At 48.2% G+C, this 20,981-nt stretch overlaps 2 protein-coding genes across 2 annotated transcripts in view; both read right to left on the bottom strand.

The window, feature by feature from the left end:
• Positions 1–20,981, bottom strand: part of LOC141219283 (oocyte zinc finger protein XlCOF29-like) — a 183,863-nt gene that overhangs the window by 114,854 nt on the left and 48,028 nt on the right. The gene's annotated exons all lie outside the window — the stretch shown is intronic.
• On the bottom strand, positions 5,917–6,732 carry LOC141219294 (uncharacterized; the record flags this gene model as incomplete). Its single annotated transcript, XM_073666063.1, has 1 exon — positions 5,917–6,732. A coding segment is annotated over one exon (660 nt), but the record flags the coding sequence as incomplete, so codon positions are not given.

The raw sequence follows: 20,981 nt of genomic DNA on the forward strand, positions 1-20,981 counted from the left end.
GTTTTTTTTTACTTACCTCTCCAATAACGTGATTTATATGATAAAATGTCCCTGTGGTTTAGCTTATAGTGGAGAAACCACGCAATCAGTTGGTACAAAGATTAATAAGCACAAATCCACAATAAGGTGCGGAGATATTACCTTTATTGGTATTGCCATTACCTCTTCCAGCACATTTTCAGGAAAAAAAAACACACACATACTATCGCACAATTAAAATACCAAGTGCTGGAACAGGTGATAATTCCTAGAATTCCTAGGAGGGGTGGTAATATAAAGACAATGCTCCTCCGAAGTGAGGCGTACTGGATACATAATGTAAAAACGTTATCCTCGAATGTATTAATAAAGGTTATGAAATGAGTCGCAATATATGAAATTTTATCTTTTATTTTTACCTTAAATTTGCTTGTGATTAAAAAATATACCGTATTTTTTCGGACTATAAGACGCACTTTTTTCCTCCAAAATTTTGGAGGAAAGTGAGGGTGTCTTATAGTCCGAACTGTGCCTACACTGTGCCCGCTGCTAAAGAAAATGAATATTCACTGCTCCACACGCCCATGGGCGTGGAGAACAATGATTAATTTTCCTCAAAAACGCGCACACTGTAGCCGCAGTGCGGCTCCTGCTGCCGCTGTCCGGTTTGTGTTCCCGCTATTAAAGACCATGAATATTCACCAAAATCCACTCCCATGGGTTGTAGTGAATATTCATGGTCTTTAATAGTGGGCACAAAGACCGCCGTCCGCAGCAGGAGCTGTGCTGCAGGTACTGTGTGAGTTAATGGTCACTGCTCCACACACACAGTTCTGGCGCAGGGAGCAGTAACTATTCCAGAACAGCATCTCACACTGTGAGGGCGCATGGCAGGGACGCCATGCACGCCTTTCATAGTGAGAGTGTCGAAAGCAGAGTGGGACGTAGCGCTGGAGGAGAGAGGAGGTGATTATAAGTGTTTATTTTTGTGTGTGCAGCGTGATGGGGATCAGGGGATGGCCTTGTATACTAGGATGAGGGGTGCCATGCATACCAGGATGAGGGGTGCCATGCATACCAAGAAGAGGGATGAGGGGTGCCATGCATACCAAGATGAGGGGAACCATGCATACCAGGATGAGGGGTGCCATGCCTACCAAGATGAGGGGTGCCTAGCATATCAGGATGGGGATCAAGGGGTGCCATTCATACCAGGATAGGAGATTGGGGTGCCATGTATACAAAGATGGGGGATTTTGGTGCCATGCAGACCAGGATGGGGATGAGGGGTGCCATGCATATCAGGATGGTGATGAGGGCCACGTATAAGAGGAAGGAGGGGGCCATACAGACCAGGATGGGGAATATTAACAGAATTGGGGGACATTACCCCTATAACAGGGTTAGCAGCAGACCCCCTCCCCCTTAACAGGGCATCATGACCACATTTTTTGCTTACATTTTTTTTCCATTTTCTTCCTCTAAAACCTAGGTGCGTCTTATAGTCCGAAAAATACGGTATTTCTTTGTTTTAGACAACATTGTTGCGCTGATTTAATATTGATGAATCCCTACTTGATGTAATTTCAATGATGATACTCGACACAGTCCAAGTGGAAGTTATTTTCATAAGATAATTTATGTATGATATAATAATAATAATAATATAATGAGATAATCATGTTTCAACTTCATATTAGTAAATTGAATAGAAATAAATCTAATAGAGGATTAATTTAAAAATAACTAATAGAATAGATTTGATGCACTATAATATTCTAAGGAATAAACTTTCTGTATAGTAGCATATGATTCATCAATATAGCTTTGATTAATTATAATTAATACAATAACGTCTACGTAGCCATGAATAATATAATAATTCAAAAAATACATAAAATAAAAAATAAATTATGTTATACGGGATTCATGCATAAAGAATTATATCAGGTAGGCGGTTTTTTGTTTTACATCTGATGTCACTTCTGAGGTGTAATCCTTTATAAACTAGTGATTGTATGATGACTGTATTGCTGAAAAAAAGCCTGGGACGGGCTGAAATGTCCACTGGAATTGGCAATGAAATAAAAGATGTGACAAAGTCACTGGTAAAGTGCTGGAGGGGAGATATGTTTTCCTGAGGCCATTAGCTTTAGTGAAATAAAGCCGTTAAGTTTCCTTCAGCATGTTATTTGCTGAGAAGGGTTAAGTCGCCACTTGTAAAATGTATGTCTTTATAAGAACAACCATAGAGCGGGCGGGAGGTTGTTCTCCATATCTCCACCTGAAGGTGCGGTCTGGGGTCTAAATACAAGGTCTGCTGAGGCATTACTTGTTCAGTAAGTCTGGGGAGGCAAACTCCAGACATGTTAGTGTTGAGCTGACCTGAACCTTGTGGAGTTGCTAGACTCTGAGCAGGTGGACCCCTGCTAACACAAGGACTGTGTTTTGCGTGACCATTTTATTTTTTTGTTTTCCCGTTTTGCTCAAAGGGCTGTTTTATTTTCATTGACTCAATGTTGGTTTATGCCACATTCTAATAAACCAACAAGAGATTTAAAGAAAGCGTACCTGTGTCTACCTCCGTGTGCAGCTGAGTGAGCGATCTAGTGAGCAATTATTCACTGAATACGTGAGTGCCGGGAATTACTTCCTTTCTGCATATTCTACTCCACGTGCACCACGCTAACGGAGTGCCGATCCACCATCCCTGTATGCAGGGTTCTAGTGATCTGCCTACCGTCAGGAAATAGTCTAAGTATGGAATTATTAGGGTGTTCTGTTCACAAAGATTTGCTGTCATCTCCACTATGATCTTTGTAAATACTCTCGGAGCCATGGACAGACCAAAAGGCCGGGGCCCTGAACTGAAAATGTCTGATTCTCTAGTTTATGGATAAGGCCACTCTCAGGAATTTTTCAGCTTCTGCATGGATTGAAACATGGTAGTATGCATCTTTTCTCATTAAGACATACCACAGAAGAGTCTGCATAATCACGCAGCTAATACACCACCACAATGGGGATTAACGAGAGGGCATCGCAAAAACAACTGAGAAAAATGACCAAGGAAAAAATAGTGACATAAAGCCCATAAACATTACTTAGATGTAAAAAAATATATAAATCTTTATTGAATATATCTTAGTTAAAAGTCAATTAGATTACATAAGGAGTAGTAAACACCAATGACCATGTACAGAAAAGAGAACGGACATATCACACAGCCAGCCCTTATGGCCCGACAATATTATCGATGATTAAATAAATATGCTCCGATCCATAACACTGCTCTAATATTCCCATCCATCTAGGGTAGTTTATAAGTCATGATTCCGTATGAAGATAAAATATATAGCTACCTTGGGTACAGGAAGCCAGGAGCGTACCAACGGCTGGGTGGTGTACATCCACCACAACGCGCGTTTCGGCGAACCTTCGTCAGGGGGTATGTGTCAGTGTCAATGTGATCCCTTTTAAATGTGCCCACGCTAATCACCATGTGTGTAAAAAAACGGATGTCTATAGTCTGATCGATAGGTTTGAGGACCTTTGATGACGCATACCGCGTCATGATAGGTGGGGCGGCCCGCGGCGTCGGCATCACGTGGCACCCGCGTCACAGTCAGCTGACCAGGTCCTCACGATGTAGCAACCTAGAAACAGAAGTTTTACAGCCGATTGTTTTGACTTCATCTTGAAGGGTTGATACACCAGAAATCTGTTCAGACCTCTCAAATTTACTATAGTTCTGAAAGTGCCATCCAGCTTCTTTATCAAGAAAAGGGGGGAATATAATCCCTTTCCTTATTCTTCTATGGGTACCTCCAAGAGGACCAAAAACTCTGCCTCCAGGACTAACTATTGCTTGGATGACCTTCGGAGATCGTGTCACCATGAAGGTTCGCAGGGGTGGAAGGATAGTCTGGAATTCCAATTTTAGGTCTGCTTCCACTATCCCTAGAATCCAGACATGGGATGAATTTTATTCGTACGCATGGAGGAAGAGGGAAAGCTTTCCTCCTTCCGGGGGAATGACATCACTGGGAAGACTTCCTTCCCCCTGAAGGCGGCCCCCCAAACATGAAACCTTTTTTTTTGCTCTTCTGACTTCCTATTTTCCCTGATCCCTAGGAGGTCTTTTCCGGCTGTATCTTCTATTCCAAAAGGTACTCCTGTATTCTGGGATAGGCAAACTGGGGAATCCTTTCTTTTTATCTCCAGCTTTGTCCAAGATGTCATCCACAACTTGACCAAAAAGAAAGCCCCCATCACATGGGATTGAACACAGTTTGGTCTTTGACTGGACATCCCCAGGCCAACTTTTTACCGATAGCGCCCTACGAGTGGCCATAAAGAGGCCCGCTAACCTGGCTGCCAGCCTCACTGAGTCTGTTGAGGCATCTGCAACAAAAGCTGCTGCTCCCTGCATCAGCCAGGATCTTTTCCTTTGGGACATTATCCTTCGGTTGACCTTCTAGTTGTTGCAACCAGATAATCATAGATCTGGCTGTACAGGTCGTAGAGACCGCTGGCTTCAGGGCACCCACCGAGGACTCATCTGCCTCTCTATCCAGATGGTCTTTCAGAATACCCACATCCTGAAAAGGCAAGGTAGATTTTCTGAATGAATTGGCCACTGCTACGTCTAGCTTTGGGATCTTATTCCACGAGTCTTGTTTTGGTATCTTCTCTTAGAAGATGATGGTAGTGAACCCTTTCTCTTCGTTTTTTTCTCTTAATGAGAGCCTGAATCTTTTCATTAATTAGAAATATGCGCCTCTTTTTTTTTTTCTCTAATCCACAAAACATGAACTCTTGTATGGATTTGGGGGTCTTAGCATCCGAGATGCCCATGGTAGCTCTCACAGCCTTAATCAACCTATCTACGACTTTTATAGGAAACCATGGCCTACCCCCTGTATCGCCATTAAAGAATGAAAAGGAACAAGAATCCAATCCACATTCACCTTCCGACTTTATAGATTCATCTAAATCAGGTGATAGTTTTTTGGACCCTTTCCTTCCCTTTCTATTCCTTTTTTTATGAATAAGGGTCTCAAGGGAATTCTTAACTTGTGCCCTGATCACGGATCTCAAATCCATGAAGTTAGTGGATTCTTCACATCTGGTTTTCTGTATACAATCTGCACAGAGTCTTTTCTGCCACAAGTCAGGTAACTTATCCCTACAAAGGGTTCACTCCTTATTCTTTTGTGCCACATTTCTTAAGCCGTTCCTAGTAATTAGAGACAAGAAAAAGGGACTTAATTACCATGGTGAAATTTCACAAAGATCAGTCAGCATTCTGGAGTTTAATAAGGGTACCAGATTCAGAGGCTGGATCAAATCACACCATTATTCGTGGTTGGTGGTACTGTCACTTCTGCAACTCATGAGACTGCCATTGCTGCGTGAACTCTGATCCTGGCACTGCCGTTCCTCCATATCACGTGGGGAAGGAGATCCAGAGCAAACCCACTCTTTTGGCAGTCAGGCATGATTTTAAAAGAGGGACCAGCCACAGCAACTCCCGCACACCCTTGTGCATGCCTTCTCCAGACCCCCTGGAAGTGAAATCCAACACTTCAGGTCAGAAGTCTCCGGCATGCTCTTCATCAGGGCGCACCAATCCCAGGGCGTCCTGCACATGCGCAAGCCTGGGACATTGTTGGGGCCAGCAGGCATCCAAAAGGACTTCGGTGCTCGCATCTACATGAGCCCTCAAGTGACCAGCGGTGGCGCTTCCAGGACCCGACACCGGCACTATATACAAGGAGCCTTTCTTCCAGGCAAGGCCTGGGTAAGTTTCTCCTTTAACTTTCCTCTCCTGATTCTTCAGCTTCAGGTTCCCTCATGGACAGGAAACCAAAATGATGCGGGGTAGAGGTGCAGCCCTCTTATTCAGTACGCTTCCTGTCCTTATTGGGTGAATTCCCTCTCTCGTGTGGCACTGGTCATGGGGGAAAGGAAAATTTTAGAAATTGTTCTGGTATTCAGTGAGATATTAATGACAATCTTATTTATCAAAGGAAGTGTACTCATTATTCTGAGCAATTTTATTAAAAATTTTAAAACACACAGTGTACATGATTACACTTTCTTTCCTGTATGACTTCCCTCATGTCTAACAAGATACGATTTATTTACAAAAGATTTCCCACATAGTGAACATGAATACGGCTTCTCCCCAGTGTGACTTCTCTCGTGCATCACAAGACTTAATTTACCTGTGAAGGACTTCCCACATTCCAAACATGAAAATGGCTTTTCTCCTGTGTGAATTCTCTCATGTCTAACACATTTTGATTTCTCTGTAAAGCATTTTCCACATTCTGAACATGAATACGGCTTCTCTCCTGTGTGAATTCTCTGATGTTTTATAAGACTCCCTTTATCTGTGAAGGACTTCCCACATTTTGAACATGAATATGGCTTCTCACCTGTGTGAATTCTCTGATGTTTTATAAGACTCCCTTTATCTGTGAAGGACTTCCCACATTCCGAACATGAAAATGGCTTTTCTCCCATGAGCATTCTCTCATGTGTAACACATTTTGATTTATCTGTAAAGCATTTCCCACATTCTGAACATGAAAATGGCTTTTCTCCTGTGTGAATTCTCTCATGTCTAACACATTTTGATTTATCTGTAAAGCATTTCCCACATTCTGAACATGAAAATGGCTTCTCTCCTGTGTGAATTCTCTGATGTATAATAAATCTTGATTTATCTGTAAAGCATTTCCCACATTAGACATGTCTGATGTCTAATAAGACTCCCTTTATATCCAAAGCATTTCCCACATACTGAACATGAAAATGGTTTTTCTCCTGTGTGACTTCTCTGATGTATAATGAATCTTGATTTATCTGTAAAGCATTTCCCACATTCTGAACATGAATATGGCTTCTCTCCTGTGTGACTTCTCTGATGTATAACAAGTTTTGTTTTATATGTAAAGCATTTCCCACATTCTGAACAGGAGTATGGCTTTTCTCCTTTGTGTTTTCTTTGTGTCTGAGCTGAGCTTTTAGTAAGTTGCTTGTCACACTGAAATCTTGTATCCACTGTGTCACCTGGACTTTTGGTAACAATGTGAGATTGCTCAGGAGATTATTCCTCATGATTAGGAGGATTATAAGAAGGTGAAGTGCTGTGAAGTCCAGGAGGTGCAGGAAGGGTGATGAGGTTTTCTCCATTAGAGTGCTTCCTGATATCTTCTTTTTTACAATTTAGTGATAAACCGTTATTCTCACAAGGATTTCCTATAAGAATGAAAGATAGATTTGTGTTGTTAAAAAAATCATATCCAAAGAGATTTACACATTTATTTTCTGGATCTCACAATGAAGACCCTCATCAGTCAAAGTACCGGTAATAAGGTGGACAACTACATGCCATAACATTAACACAATGACGGGTAAAGTGAATAACACTTATAATCTGGTGACATTGGCACAAGTCAGGGGTGGCAGAGATTAGACGGCAAATAGACAGTTCTTAAAGGGGACCTGTCATCAGGATTTACCCCCTTAATGTACCACCAGTGACATTTCACTCTCTCAAGATTCCTATCTCGCCCTTAGTGTAGAAAAGTGTCCACACAATTAAAAATTGAGTTTTAATTTTACATTACCGTATGCAAATGAGATTGTCTAATCACAAAGGTGGGCCTCCTAAAGGTGGCCGCCGTAATCATGTCCACAGTATGCCTAAGGACTAGTGTTGAGCGAGTATGTTCTGTTAACCCTTTTGCCGAGTATGCTCGGGCCGAGCACCGAGTATTTATAGCTGCTCGGTGATATGGTTGAATCCCTCCCGTGTGCATGATTTGCAACTGTTTGACAGCTTTATTACATGTGAGGAATGTCTATTTCTTACACATTCCTCCCATGTAATAAAACTGTCAAACAGATCTAACCTTATCACCGAGCAGCTGTAAATACTCGGAGCTCGGCCCGAGCATACTCGGACAGAACATACTCGCTCAACCCTACTAAGGACATGATACGAACCCTTAGAAGAATGAAATAGCACCAAAGTCATATTACAGGGTTAAATCCTAATTACCGGACCCAGGGGAGTCCTTCTCCCAATGTCTGAGAAGAAAAATCTACAGAGGTAGAAAGTGGAACGATTCCAGTATGTCAGCAACCTGTAGTGCAAATGGGCCTCCATGTCCCCTCTGGAGCCTCCTTATTCCATTAACCACCCTACACCACGGAGCCTCTTATCCCCTGGAGCCTCCCTACACCACGGATCCTCCTTACCCCCTGGAGCCTCCCTACACCACGGATCCTCATCATCCCCTGGAGCCTCCCTACACCACGGATCCTCCTTATCCCCTGGAGCCTCCCTACACCACGGATCCTCCTTATCCCCTGGAGCCTCCCTACACCACGGATCCTCCTTATCCCCTGGAGCCTCCCTGCACCATGGATCCTCCTTACCCCCTGGAGCCTCCATACACCACGGATCCTCCTCATCCCCTGGAGCCTCCCTACACCACAGAGCCTGCTTATCCCCTGGAGCCTCCCTACACCACAGAGCCTCCTTATCCCCTGGAGCCTCCCTACACCACGGATCCTCCTTATCCCCTGGAGCCTCCCTACACCACGGATCCTCCTTATCCCCTGGAGCCTCCCTACACCACAGAGCCTCCTTACCCCCTGGAGCCTCCCTACACCATGGATCCTCATCATCCCCTGGAGCCTCCCTACACCACGGATCCTCCTTATCCCCTGGAGCCTCCCTACACCACGGATCCTCCTTATCCCCTGGAGCCTCCCTACACCACAGAGCCTCCTTACCCCCTGGAGCCTCCCTACACCATGGATCCTCATCATCCCCTGGAGCCTCCCTACACCACGGATCCTCCTTATCCCCTGGAGCCTCCCTACACCATGGATCCTCCTTACCCCCTGGAGCCTCCCTACACCATGGATCCTCCTTATCCCCTGGAGCCTCCCTACACCACGGATCCTCATCATCCCCTGGAGCCTCCCTACACCACGGATCCTCCTTATCCCCTGGAGCCTCCCTACACCATGGATCCTCCTTACCCCCTGGAGCCTCCCTACACCATGGATCCTTCTTATTCCCTGGAGCCTCCCTACACCACGGATCCTCCTTATCCCCTGGAGCCTCCCTACACCACGGATCCTCCTTATCCCCTGGAGCCTCCCTGCACCATGGATCCTCCTTACCCCCTGGAGCCTCTGTAGCACCCCGAGGGTTCGGTTGCTACAGAGGTATTGCATCTCACCCAGATGTGCGATATCTCACTTCCAGGTAAGGATGGAGTGTGGCTCAGGACCCTAACACCCACATGCACTACACCACATTTCCGGGGGACAGCTCGACGGTGCTCCCATTAGTTATGCAGGCACGAGTGAGCATGTCCCTGGCTGGAGTGGGGGGAGGGAACACCTAGAGAAGGGAACCCGGTAGTGTGTGCGTGGGGGAAGTAGATCCTGGGTGCACTCTGTACAGGAGTATAAAGGGAGGCACCATCTTGGAAAGGGAGGGAGTTGAGAGAGGAGAAGACAGGGAGCAGAGCTGCTTTATGGGCTCTGCTCCACAGGCAGGCCCTGTCAGGAGGCCTGAGCCTGGAGGAGGGAAGAAGGAGGAAGAGGAGCAGACTGGGCTCCAGGAAGGACAGAGGGGACCCCAGGGGTGTGGACTGGCTGGTAGCCACCACACGCCCGCCGCTACCCGAGTAGGGGGGTCAGGTCAAGAAGATGGGAACCGGATCCCAAATTAGTGGAGGAGAGAAACTACCCTCAACTAAGAACCGGAGGCTGCGACATTACATGTGGAGCAGCCCCTCACCACACCCGCTAGGAATGCACCACATAGGACCTGGGAAACGCAGGCCAACGTTTGCCCACCAAGAAGGTCCGAGGCAGCTGGACATAAGCGTGGTCACTAGTGGGGTTGAAGACCAGAGACAGGGGACATAAAGGGGGTCCTGCAAAGCACTCCAGAAAGACCTGGGAGTTAACAGAGCCCCTCACCTGGTGAGCACAGCGCGACACAGGCGGCCACCTCTGCAGCGGTGGCCTGGAGCAGTAACTGAGTAACCGTGAGTAAAGACCCTGAACTGCACCACCAAGACTCCGAGTTGTCTTTGTTGCGCTCGTGTACCACCATCACCCCCATCATCTATCCCAGCTGCCCTGAGGCCATACCCCTCCCGTTGGGGGTTATACCACCACGCTGCACATTCTCATACACCTGGCCTCAGTGGACTGTTCTGCAGCGGCGGCTTCAAAGCCGCACTCAACGGGTGGCGTAGTCGATCAAGTTAACATCTACTGCCATAGACCGCCACTTAGTCTGACTCCCTGGGCACGGACCGGATCACCGCCACGAGACTACAACCCTAAAGAGATCCGGCTCCAGGTAAGCTCCCGCGTGCGCAACGCAGCGCGACACAGGCCCAGGGGCGCGTCACCTTTTGGCGTAGTCGGCAGGATTTCGTGCCCGCAACCACCGGGTACTGCGTGCCTGAAAAAGAGACTTTTAAAACTTACCATCCGCGAAGTTTTCCCGCCATCCGGCGCCATCTTCAGCCTTCTTCCCGCCATCCGTGAAGATTCCTGCCATCCGGCGCCATCTTCAGCCTTCTTCCCGCCATCTGTGGAGTTTTCCCGCCATTGGGCGCCATCTTGAGGACGCCGCGCGGGAAGAAGAGGGGCGTGGACTCCGAAAGCGCGCGAGAACTGAAGCCCCGCCTCACGTCCGGACGTTGCGTAAGGTCCTGGAAGGAGCCCAGCAGACGCCGACGTCACTGGAGCGCGACGGAAGGTCCTCGACCCTGATGATCAACTGCGGAGCCGCGGCCTATGGAAGAGGATCATCGCCAGGTAGGCCACGGTCCACCAGGGGGGAGGAGGACACCAGGAACGGACAGCAAGATGGCGGACCGGCAGCAGACTAAGCTGCCCAGCATCGGCAGCGCCCCAGCCGTCGCGGGCCCCGACCAGCACCAGGAGAAGACGCGTGACGCAGGAGCGGTCGCGGGAGCAGGTAAGAGGAGTCTCCCTGTCCCAGACGCTGCCAGCGTCAGCCTGCTCCCGGGCCACCCGGTGGAGCCGCCGATCCCGGGCGCTGCAGACGCAGACCTGCTCCAGACCCCGCAACAAGCCCTGCAGCCGAGCCTTCCAGACCTGGGCACTGCCACCACTAGCCCGCGCCCAGGCCCAACGTCGCACCCCCTGACCCCGGGCGTCATTAACAGTACCACTCAGACCCCGAGTACCAAGAGGGCCCGGACGGGTCTGAACCTGAGAAAGAGAAAGGAGCGTGTGGAGCACACCGTTAATCGTAAACGGTAAAAGAGGAGATGTAAATAGTTACCCGACCGGGTATAAGGACTGTTGTGGGACTGTTTCCACTAAGAGTGTGGTCCCCATTGGGACAGAAAGAGAACTGTTTCCCTTACCCCCTACCTGGCTGGGGACTGAGAACAGCCACCCCCTTTTCCCTCTAACTGGCTGGGGACTGAGAACAGCCACCCCTACCTGGCCGAGGACTGAGAGCGGCCATATCCTGTAAATAATTATGTGTTTCTAGTAATGTATAGGAGTCCTTGGTGGATTTACCGGGAATCCTTTGTACAGTTAGTGGAGCGTAACCCAGGATGGACTAAAAGACTGTTAAGGACTCGGGGCAGGACAGACCCCTACCTGGTTACGTCTCCCTGTTTTAGGAAAATGGACACCTGGTTGCAGAATAAACTGTGACCTGTTATAAAGAGACTTCTTCGTGGATCTGCTGCTAGAAATGTTTTATATGAAAAATTTATATGCTAGAATGTGTTACTATGAAAAAGAGTTCCAGAACAGTACATATGCACTTATACCGTTTAAGAGAGAGCCGTTCCCATAAAGGGAAACTGAATGTTGATACCTGTTATACTTGTTGTTTATGAAAAATTTGCATGTTCTAATGAATACCCTGTCTTTTGCTCAGTTCCAGCCCGCGGACGTGCTGGGTTTTGCCAGGGGGGAATGTAGCACCCCGAGGGTTCGGTTGCTACAGAGGTATTGCATCTCACCCAGATGTGCGATATCTCACTTCCAGGTAAGGATGGAGTGTGGCTCAGGACCCTAACACCCACATGCACTACACCACATTTCCGGGGGACAGCTCGACGGTGCTCCCATTAGTTATGCAGGCACGAGTGAGCATGTCCCTGGCTGGAGTGGGGGGAGGGAACACCTAGAGAAGGGAACCCGGTAGTGTGTGCGTGGGGGAAGTAGATCCTGGGTGCACTCTGTACAGGAGTATAAAGGGAGGCACCATCTTGGAAAGGGAGGGAGTTGAGAGAGGAGAAGACAGGGAGCAGAGCTGCTTTATGGGCTCTGCTCCACAGGCAGGCCCTGTCAGGAGGCCTGAGCCTGGAGGAGGGAAGAAGGAGGAAGAGGAGCAGACTGGGCTCCAGGAAGGACAGAGGGGACCCCTGGGGTGTGGACTGGCTGGTAGCCACCACACGCCCGCCGCTACCTGAGTAGGGGGGTCAGTTCAAGAAGATGGGAACCGGATCCCAAATTAGTGGAGGAGAGAAACTACCCTCAACTAAGAACCGGAGGCTGCGACATTACATGTGGAGCAGCCCCTCACCACACCCGCTAGGAAGGCACCACATAGGACCTGGGAAACGCAGGCCAACGTTTGCCCACCAAGAAGGTCCGAGGCAGCTGGACATAAGCGTGGTCACTAGTGGAGTTGAAGACCAGAGACAGGGGACATAAAGGGGGTCCTGCAAAGCACTCCAGAAAGACCTGGGAGTTAACCGAGCCCCTCACCTGGTGAGCACAGCGCGACACAGGTGGCCACCTCTGCAGCGGTGGCCTGGAGCAGTAACCGAGTAACCGTGAGTAAAGACCCTGAACTGCACCACCAAGACTCCGAGTTGTCTTTGTTGCGCTCGTGTACCACCATCACCCCCATCATCTATCCCAGCTGCCCTGAGGCCATACCCCTCCCGTTGGGGGTTATACCACCACGCTGCACATTCTCATACACCTGGCCTCAGTGGACTATTCTGCAGCGGCGGCTTCAAAGCCGCACTCAACGGGTGGCGTAGTCGATCAAGTTAACATCTACTGCCATAGACCGCCACTTAGTCTGACTCCCTGGGCACGGACCGGATCACCGCCACGAGACTACAACCCTAAAGAGATCCGGCTCCGGGTAAGCTCCCGCGTGCGCAACGCAGCGCGACACAGGCCCAGGGGCGCGTCACCTCCATACACCACGGATACTCCTCATCCCCTGGAGCCTCCCTACACCACAGAGCCTGCTTATCCCCTGGAGCCTCCCTACACCACAGAGCCTACTTATCCCCTGGAGCCTCCCTACACCACGGATCCTCCTTATCCCCTGGAGCCTCCCTACACCACGGATCCTCCTTATCCCCTGGAGCCTCCCTACACCACAGAGCCTCCTTACCCCCTGGAGCCTCCCTACACCATGGATCCTCATCATCCCCTGGAGCCTCCCTACACCACAGATCCTCCTTATCCCCTGGAGCCTCCCTACACCATGGATCCTCCTTATCCCCTGGAGCCTCCCTACACCACGGATCCTCATCATCCCCTGGAGCCTCCCTACACCACGGATCCTCCTTATCCCCTGGAGCCTCCCTACACCATGGATCCTCCTTACCCCCTGGAGCCTCCCTACACCATGGATCCTTCTTATTCCCTGGAGCCTCCCTACACCACGGATCCTCCTTATCCCCTGGAGCCTCCCTACACCACAGAGCCTCCTTATCCCCTGGAGCCTCCCTACACCACGGAGCCTCTTTATCCCCTGGAGCCTCCCTACACCAGGGATCCTCCTTATCCCATGGAGCCTCCCTACACCATGGATCCTCCTTATCCCCTGGAGCCTCCCTACCCCTCGGATCCTCCTTATCCCCTGGAGCCTCCCTACACCACGGATCCTCCTTATCCCCTGGAGCCTCCCTACCCCTCGGATCCTCCTTATCCCCTGGAGCCTCCCTACATTACTTGTCCTATATGCAGCTGAACCTACTGCACATGTGATACATCCGCCCCTGCCCAAAACACTAAATATATGTCCTTAAAAATTATGTTTAAAGGGAAACTGTCCGTTCCCTGTGCCCCCAGAACCCGCAGCAGATGTGTCTGCAGATATAAACTCTCCGCCTAACATCTCTATTACATTAAACACACAAACAGATCTTTAGAAAAAGTATTGTATTTCTAAAGTTTATGATATGTAAATGAGGCCTTTGACTTGTCGATGAGGCGTTCGTGACCCCAGAGCAGTCGCCCCACTTAGCATGTCATCACGGCTTTGGGGGCTTGAGAACATGACAAACCTACCGCATGCGCGCGGCTTCTCCTCCTCACTGCATTGAGCCTCTGACGCCGGGTGTACGCGTCCCATTACTGAGATAGGAGAGGATGGTCACTACTGGTCAGAGTCCATGTAGATGGGAGGAGCTCGGCCTCTAGCCCCGCCCTCCTCTCCCCTCCCCCTCCACAGAATCTGATCAGTAGCGGCCGTCACCTCCGATCTCAGTGATGGAACAATGTTTCCTAACTGAATAGAGATTTTACCCCGGAATCGAGAATCCTGAGACGGAAGAAGAAATACGCAGATTTCTGTGGAGACTCCGGGGACAAAGTCTCCTATTTCCATCTCGTCTATTCTTACAATTCATGAAGTTTATTCCTCTTATTCTTGTGTAATAAAGACTGATCAGGACGTTGTGTATATTATATGGGAACAATGAGGAATACTGTCACCATGTAACAATACATCGCTTATGGTTTATGGCGCCAGGATTTGGTAACACAAAAATGTCTGAAAAGAAACAAAGTATTTATTGTAGAAAAGTCCTAAAAGAAAATGAAATAAATATATTGTTATTGGCTTGGATCAGTTGTATTACCGCAGTTACAGCGACCCTCCACCCCGGGACTGAACACTACACATTTCCCTGTACAGTCCCCTATGGGGTCCTCTGCCCTCCGCTGCCCCCTCAGATCGGTGGTCTCTTCCCCCGGCTTCCAGGATGGTCAGTGCAGTGGTATGGGGAGGGCAGTAATACGTCTACCCCACCCTCCCCTGCCTTCCTGTGCTGTGATCTATGGGGCAGCGCCACATCCTAGTAATCTCCCAGCAGTCTGCGGGGCGTCACCAGTTACAGATGTATTCTGCACCAGCTTTCATTGCTCCTGTTTGTCTTTGGTAACCTTGTCTGGCTTCCATAATACCCCGGGATGACTTAGGCCTCCATCTACAGGACCATTCTTACTCGGCTTCCTGATTCTGACCTCGTCCCGCTTCTTGATTGTCTAGCACCTGCCATCTTTGGGTCAGATCTGACATGTCGGCCTTCTTCTGCCAGCTCGCTCTACCAGCCAGCACTACTATGTGGAGCAGCCCCGGTGTCTGTGCTGTAAGTCCAGATCACTGTACAGTGGTAAAAAGATGGAAGCCGGGAAACCTCTGGGACCGGCTGTATGGAGACTGTGTGTAAGCGCCTTATTATTAGGAACTGCCAGGTTTCCTCCATCGGTTCACCGTTACAGGAGGCAAATGGAGGACACAAGGAAGGGAGTCTATATATGATAACCGTATAGTCACTTCTCAGTCTCAGGGTGGATGGTCGTTTTATCACTCAACTTGTGCAGCTCATGAAGAGAGAAAAATTCTAAAAAATAACAGCAGAATAAAGATGATAAAGTAACAAGATGAGAAATACAACTCATCCCCCACAAAAAAGCTCCTCATACAGCGAGGTCAGTAATGAGAAATAAACCATCAAGAATGGAAGAAACAATCCAACAGAGGCCGGACAGACATCTGTCTGAGATGGTGAGTCCTGCATTGAGCAGGGGGCTGGATACGGGGACCCTGGAGGTGGTCCCCTCCAACCAGAACATTCTAGGATTGTAAGCTGTTTGGTCATTTTATCTGTAAATCATTTCCCACGTAGTGAACATGAGTACGGCTTCTCTCCTGTGTGACGTCTTTCATCTACAACTAGAGTTGATTTTTGTGAAAAACATTTCCCCCATTATCGGCCTTACAGACACATTTTTTCTTTATTGATTTTTATTTTTATTTTTTTTTATATACTTTCTCGTCCTCTCATTTCCGGAGTCATAATGTTATTGGTCACTAAGCTGTGCAGTTCTCCTGCTATTCACCCTATAAATGTAAGGAAATACTGACAACTGGGCGTTACCATTGTTCCCCTACATTGTCCAATCAGCGCTGAGTGTGAGAAGTGTGGGGACACATGTATGGAGAACGGTGACACCCGGTTATCATGTCATTCATAAATGTCGGAGGAACGGCCGGGAATCTGAGCAGCAGTTTCTTTCTTTGGTAACAATTCTTGTCGGAAAAAGAATTTCATCCAATTTATTGGTAGAAAAAAAAAAAACTTAAAACTTTCGGAACCTGGATGAGGACGTCTTCTTACCTTCTTTTGGTAATTTATGTATTTTACTGTTGGAAAGAGAATTATTTATTGAAGTTAGAGGCTCAGATGGGGGGACGATTCCTAGACGACATCTTGTTTGTCTGGAGAGACCGAGAGTGAAGATTCTTCTAAAGGGACGTTCCCAAAATCACAATGTGCTCTTATAATAAAGTACACCCTGGTTATTGTGAATATAACCCCTGTATAACATCTGGCCTCTCCTGCACATATCACCCCCTGAGTATGCCCCCCAGGATCTATATACCCAGCAGTTGAAATTGTAACCCATACATACCGAGGAGCCACATGTTATATACTGGGGGGTGGGACAGGGCTGGATGTTATACACCGGGGGGACAACAGGGCCTGAAGGAGATGCCAGAATGCAGTGATTAATGCGTGTGGCCCAATACTATTCTCCATATAGTGAATCTCTCCATATTACAAGATTCACCATAAATGAGACGCTGACAGGGGATATAATCCATGCATGGTGAAGGGCGCCCCCTCTGGGTAGTATTTAGTCTCCATGTTTATACGTTGGTTGAACTAGATCTCAAAAACCGACATGATGTAAAATAACGACACCTCTAGATGCGGCCATCGCAGCTGTTTGTAGATACGAGCTCCTAATCCCTTTTATGATGAAGCAATTCTCCACCCGGCACAGAGGACTAAACATCTGTCATGTACGGTCACCTACCTGGTGGCCTCCGCTTGCCTCCGACTGAGACCTGTGCTCTGGTCCTCCTACATCCAAGATGGCCTCCATAGAGGCAGAGGGACGACAGCCATATGTCTGACCCACACCTCCATAGCATGGCACTTACTGACTTACCATAGGGGTCTTCATGCCATCGGGCGGCCGGCCTGGATGAGGAGGGACCAGAACGCCGGCCTCAATGTCGGAGGCAGTGGGAGGCAAACAGAGGCGACAGGTAGGACGACTCTACATGTGACATGTGTCGTCACTCGTCAGCACCAGGCAGAGGCTGCTACATCCCCGAGATCCATAGGACGGGAAGATTCATAACCTGGAGGACAAGCTCAGTCATTTATATGGCAGCAGGGACTTGTGGAAGAAAAATATGGACGTAAAGGATGGAAAGAATATTATAGAAAGTGAAGGAAAACTAATATGTGCTTCCTAAACCATTAAGAAGAGGTGTGAAGGAGGCCCCGTTATTCATCGGTGCACAGCCGGACTCTACAGGAGCAGCCGCGCCATCACCGGACGCTTCTGCTGTGATAAGGACAGCAGATAAAGCTTCACTGCACCGGAGACTCCACACAATATCACACACCGGTCATCATCATCATCACACGCCGATCATCATCATCATCACACGCCGGTCATTATTACACACCTGTGGAAACATCTACCGGAATCTCCTCCTTCCCGTCACTCACACACGGCTGATCCCTCCTCGTAATCGCTTCTTCTTCTGTCTCGTCCTTCACTTTATTCTTAGTCGGATCTTCCTCCTGATATATCAGATGTAACAATCAGCACAATACAAGAAACCACCTAAATCTGTGACATCCATGACCTCGATCAGAAATGTCCCCCCATATACAGATCCGGTACAGGGCTCAGCACAGTCTACCTGATGACTCTCCGGGATGTTGTGATTCTCCTCTGGACAGTCCTGGGGATACAGAGGACGGGGACATCTCTCTGGTGGATTTCTCCTCCTGAATCCATCTGTAGGAAACACACAGTGACGGAATAAATTGTATCATGTGTGGCAAAGTCACTGGTAAAGTGATAGAGGGAAGATATATTTCATGGAGGCTATTAGCTTCTGTGAATTGAAACCATGAAATTTGCTCCAACATGTTATTTGCTTAAAGAGGTTAAACTTCCATGTTAAAAGGGAGTGTTTTTTGTGAATGATCATTGTGAAGGGTTGGAGGTCATTCACCATATCTCCATCTCAGAGTGTGGTCTTTGATTTAAATACAAGTCCTACTGAGGCATTCAGTGTTCAGTGTCTGGAGAAGCTAGCTCCAGAGAGGATCTTGTGTTTGTTTATCCTGAACCAAGTGGAGTTGCTGAACCAATTTGTCATGAAAACAACACCCACTCTTGGGTCAGACCTTGCAGCTCTCTGGCGCCCCCTTATCCTGCTGGTCAAACACGGTATTGACAGAGGATAAGCACGGGTGCCGCTGCTCTAATTTATGTCGACTATTGCGGCACGTGATGTGACAGGACGTATATATACCACCAGTTCCTTCCAGGAACGTATATATACCTCCGACCAGCCACCCTCAAACCACAATATCACATAAATACTGGTATACTGCCACCACCGATCGCTTAACAGGTGGATCGGGTACCTGGTAGGTAACGTGAATTAGCGGGTGAGGAACGTGTTTGCTCGACATAGGACAAGAAGAAAGAAACTGGTAAATAATTAATGATTTACTCCCAAAAGGGGGGCAGTGTTTACAAAATATATACAAGATATTATAAAGGAGACAATTTACATGTATGCATAAACAGTTATTAAAATAAAAGGGATAAGTAATAGCAAAACCTGCTTCACAAGGTGATGGTCTCAGATTCTGTGGGGGGGACGGCTCCCCGGAAATTAGAGGTGATTCTTCTTACGCCGCGTGATGTGCGTGCGTTCGACGTCCCTAAGAAAAAAAAAAAAAATCAACCACATCCATCAGGACATCTCAGCCCAATCTCCTCAGTGCCTGGATCCCCTTCCCTGCCGCACTTCAAGCTCACTAGCCATCTTTGAGCCTGTCACAGAAGAAGAGGTTACCCAGCTCCTCGCTTCTTCTCGGCCTACAACCTGCAACAGTGACCCCATTCCTTCACATCTCCTGCAGTCCCTCTCACCGGTGGTCACCACTCACCTGACTAAAATATTTAACCTCTCTCTTTCGTCAGGTATCTTTCCCTCCTCATTTAAACATGCCATCATAACCCCTTTACTTAAAAAGCCATCCCTGGACCAGACCTGTCTCTAGTCTTCCCTTCATCTCTAAACTCCTGGAACGCTTGGTCCACTCCCGTCTAATCCGCTATCTCTCAGATAACTCTCTCCTCGACCCTCTACAATCTGGTTTCCGCTCCTTACACTCCACTGAAACTGCCCTCACTAAAGTCTCTAACGATCTACTAACAGCTAAATCCAAAGGTCACTGCTCCCTGCTGATTCTCCTGGATCTCTCTGCAGCATTTGACACTGTGGATCACCAGCTCCTCCTCACTATGCTCCGCTCTATAGGCCTCAAGGAAACCGTTCTCTCCTGGTTCTCCTCCTATCTCTCTGACCGCTGCTTCACTGTATCTTTTGCCGGCTCCTCTTCCCCTCCTCATCCCCTTACTATCGGGGTTCCTCAGGGCTCAGTCCTAGGCCCCCTCCTCTTCTCTCTATACACTGCCCCTATTGGACAAACAATCAGCAGATTTGGGTTCCAGTATCATCTCTATGCTGACGACACCCAACTATACACTTCTTCCCCTGACATCACCCCTACCCTAATACAAAACACCAAGGATTGTTTATCTGCTGTGTCTAGCATCATGTCCTCCCTCTATCTCAAATTGAATCTCTCCAAAACTGAACTTCTTGTGTTTCCCCCCTCTAGTAACCTAACTCTACCTAATATCGAAATTACCTTGGAGGGGTCAACCATAACTCCCAGCAGCACGCCCGCTGCCTTGGGGTCATATTCGACACTAACCTTTCCTTTACTCCCTATATCTGATCACTCACTCGCTCTTGTCACCTGCATCTTAAAAACATCTCCAGAATCCGACCTTTTCTCACTTTGGAAACTGCTAAAACTCTTACTGTCGCTCTTATTCACTCTCGTCTGGACTACTGCAACTCTCTTCTGATCGGTCTCCCTCTTACCAAAATTTCCCCTCTCCAATCTGTCCTGAATGCGACAGCCAGGGTCGTATTTATGTCCAGCCGCTTCACCGATGCCTCCACCTTGTGCCAGTCATTACACTGGTTACCCATTCACTACAGGGTCCAATATAAACTCATTGCTCTCACCCACAAAGCTCTCTACAGTTCTGCACCACCTTATATCTCCTCTCTCATCTCAGTCTATCGTCCTACACGTGCCCTCCGTTCCACAAATGACCTAAGGCTAACATCCCCCATAATCCGAACCTCACACCTCCGTCTCCAAGACTTCTCTCGTGCTGCACCAGTTCTCTGGAATGCTCTACCCCAGACGATCCGATTGATGCCTAGCCCCGATGTCTTCAAGCGCGCTTTAAAAACCCATCTCTTTAAACAAGCCGACCACCACAACTACTCAGTAAACTAACTTTCCCCTGTTCCCTCCTAAATATTATTCAGAATCTGCTCCCTACTGTTCATCTGTTTCTACACCCTCCATGCACTCGATAACTGCACTCGGTAATTGAGTATTGCACTTTAACATACAGGCTGATGACCGGATCATACAGCTTTATATGATAATCCCGACTTATTATAATTGCCAGACCTGAAATAACAAGCACTTTCCACCTATTGTGTCCCC

Source organism: Phyllobates terribilis, unplaced genomic scaffold (genome assembly GCF_046119375.1).
Source record: "Phyllobates terribilis strain yellow unplaced genomic scaffold, ASM4611937v1 Scaffold_259__1_contigs__length_2703414, whole genome shotgun sequence".
In the NCBI taxonomy this organism is placed as follows: Eukaryota; Metazoa; Chordata; class Amphibia; order Anura; family Dendrobatidae; genus Phyllobates; species Phyllobates terribilis.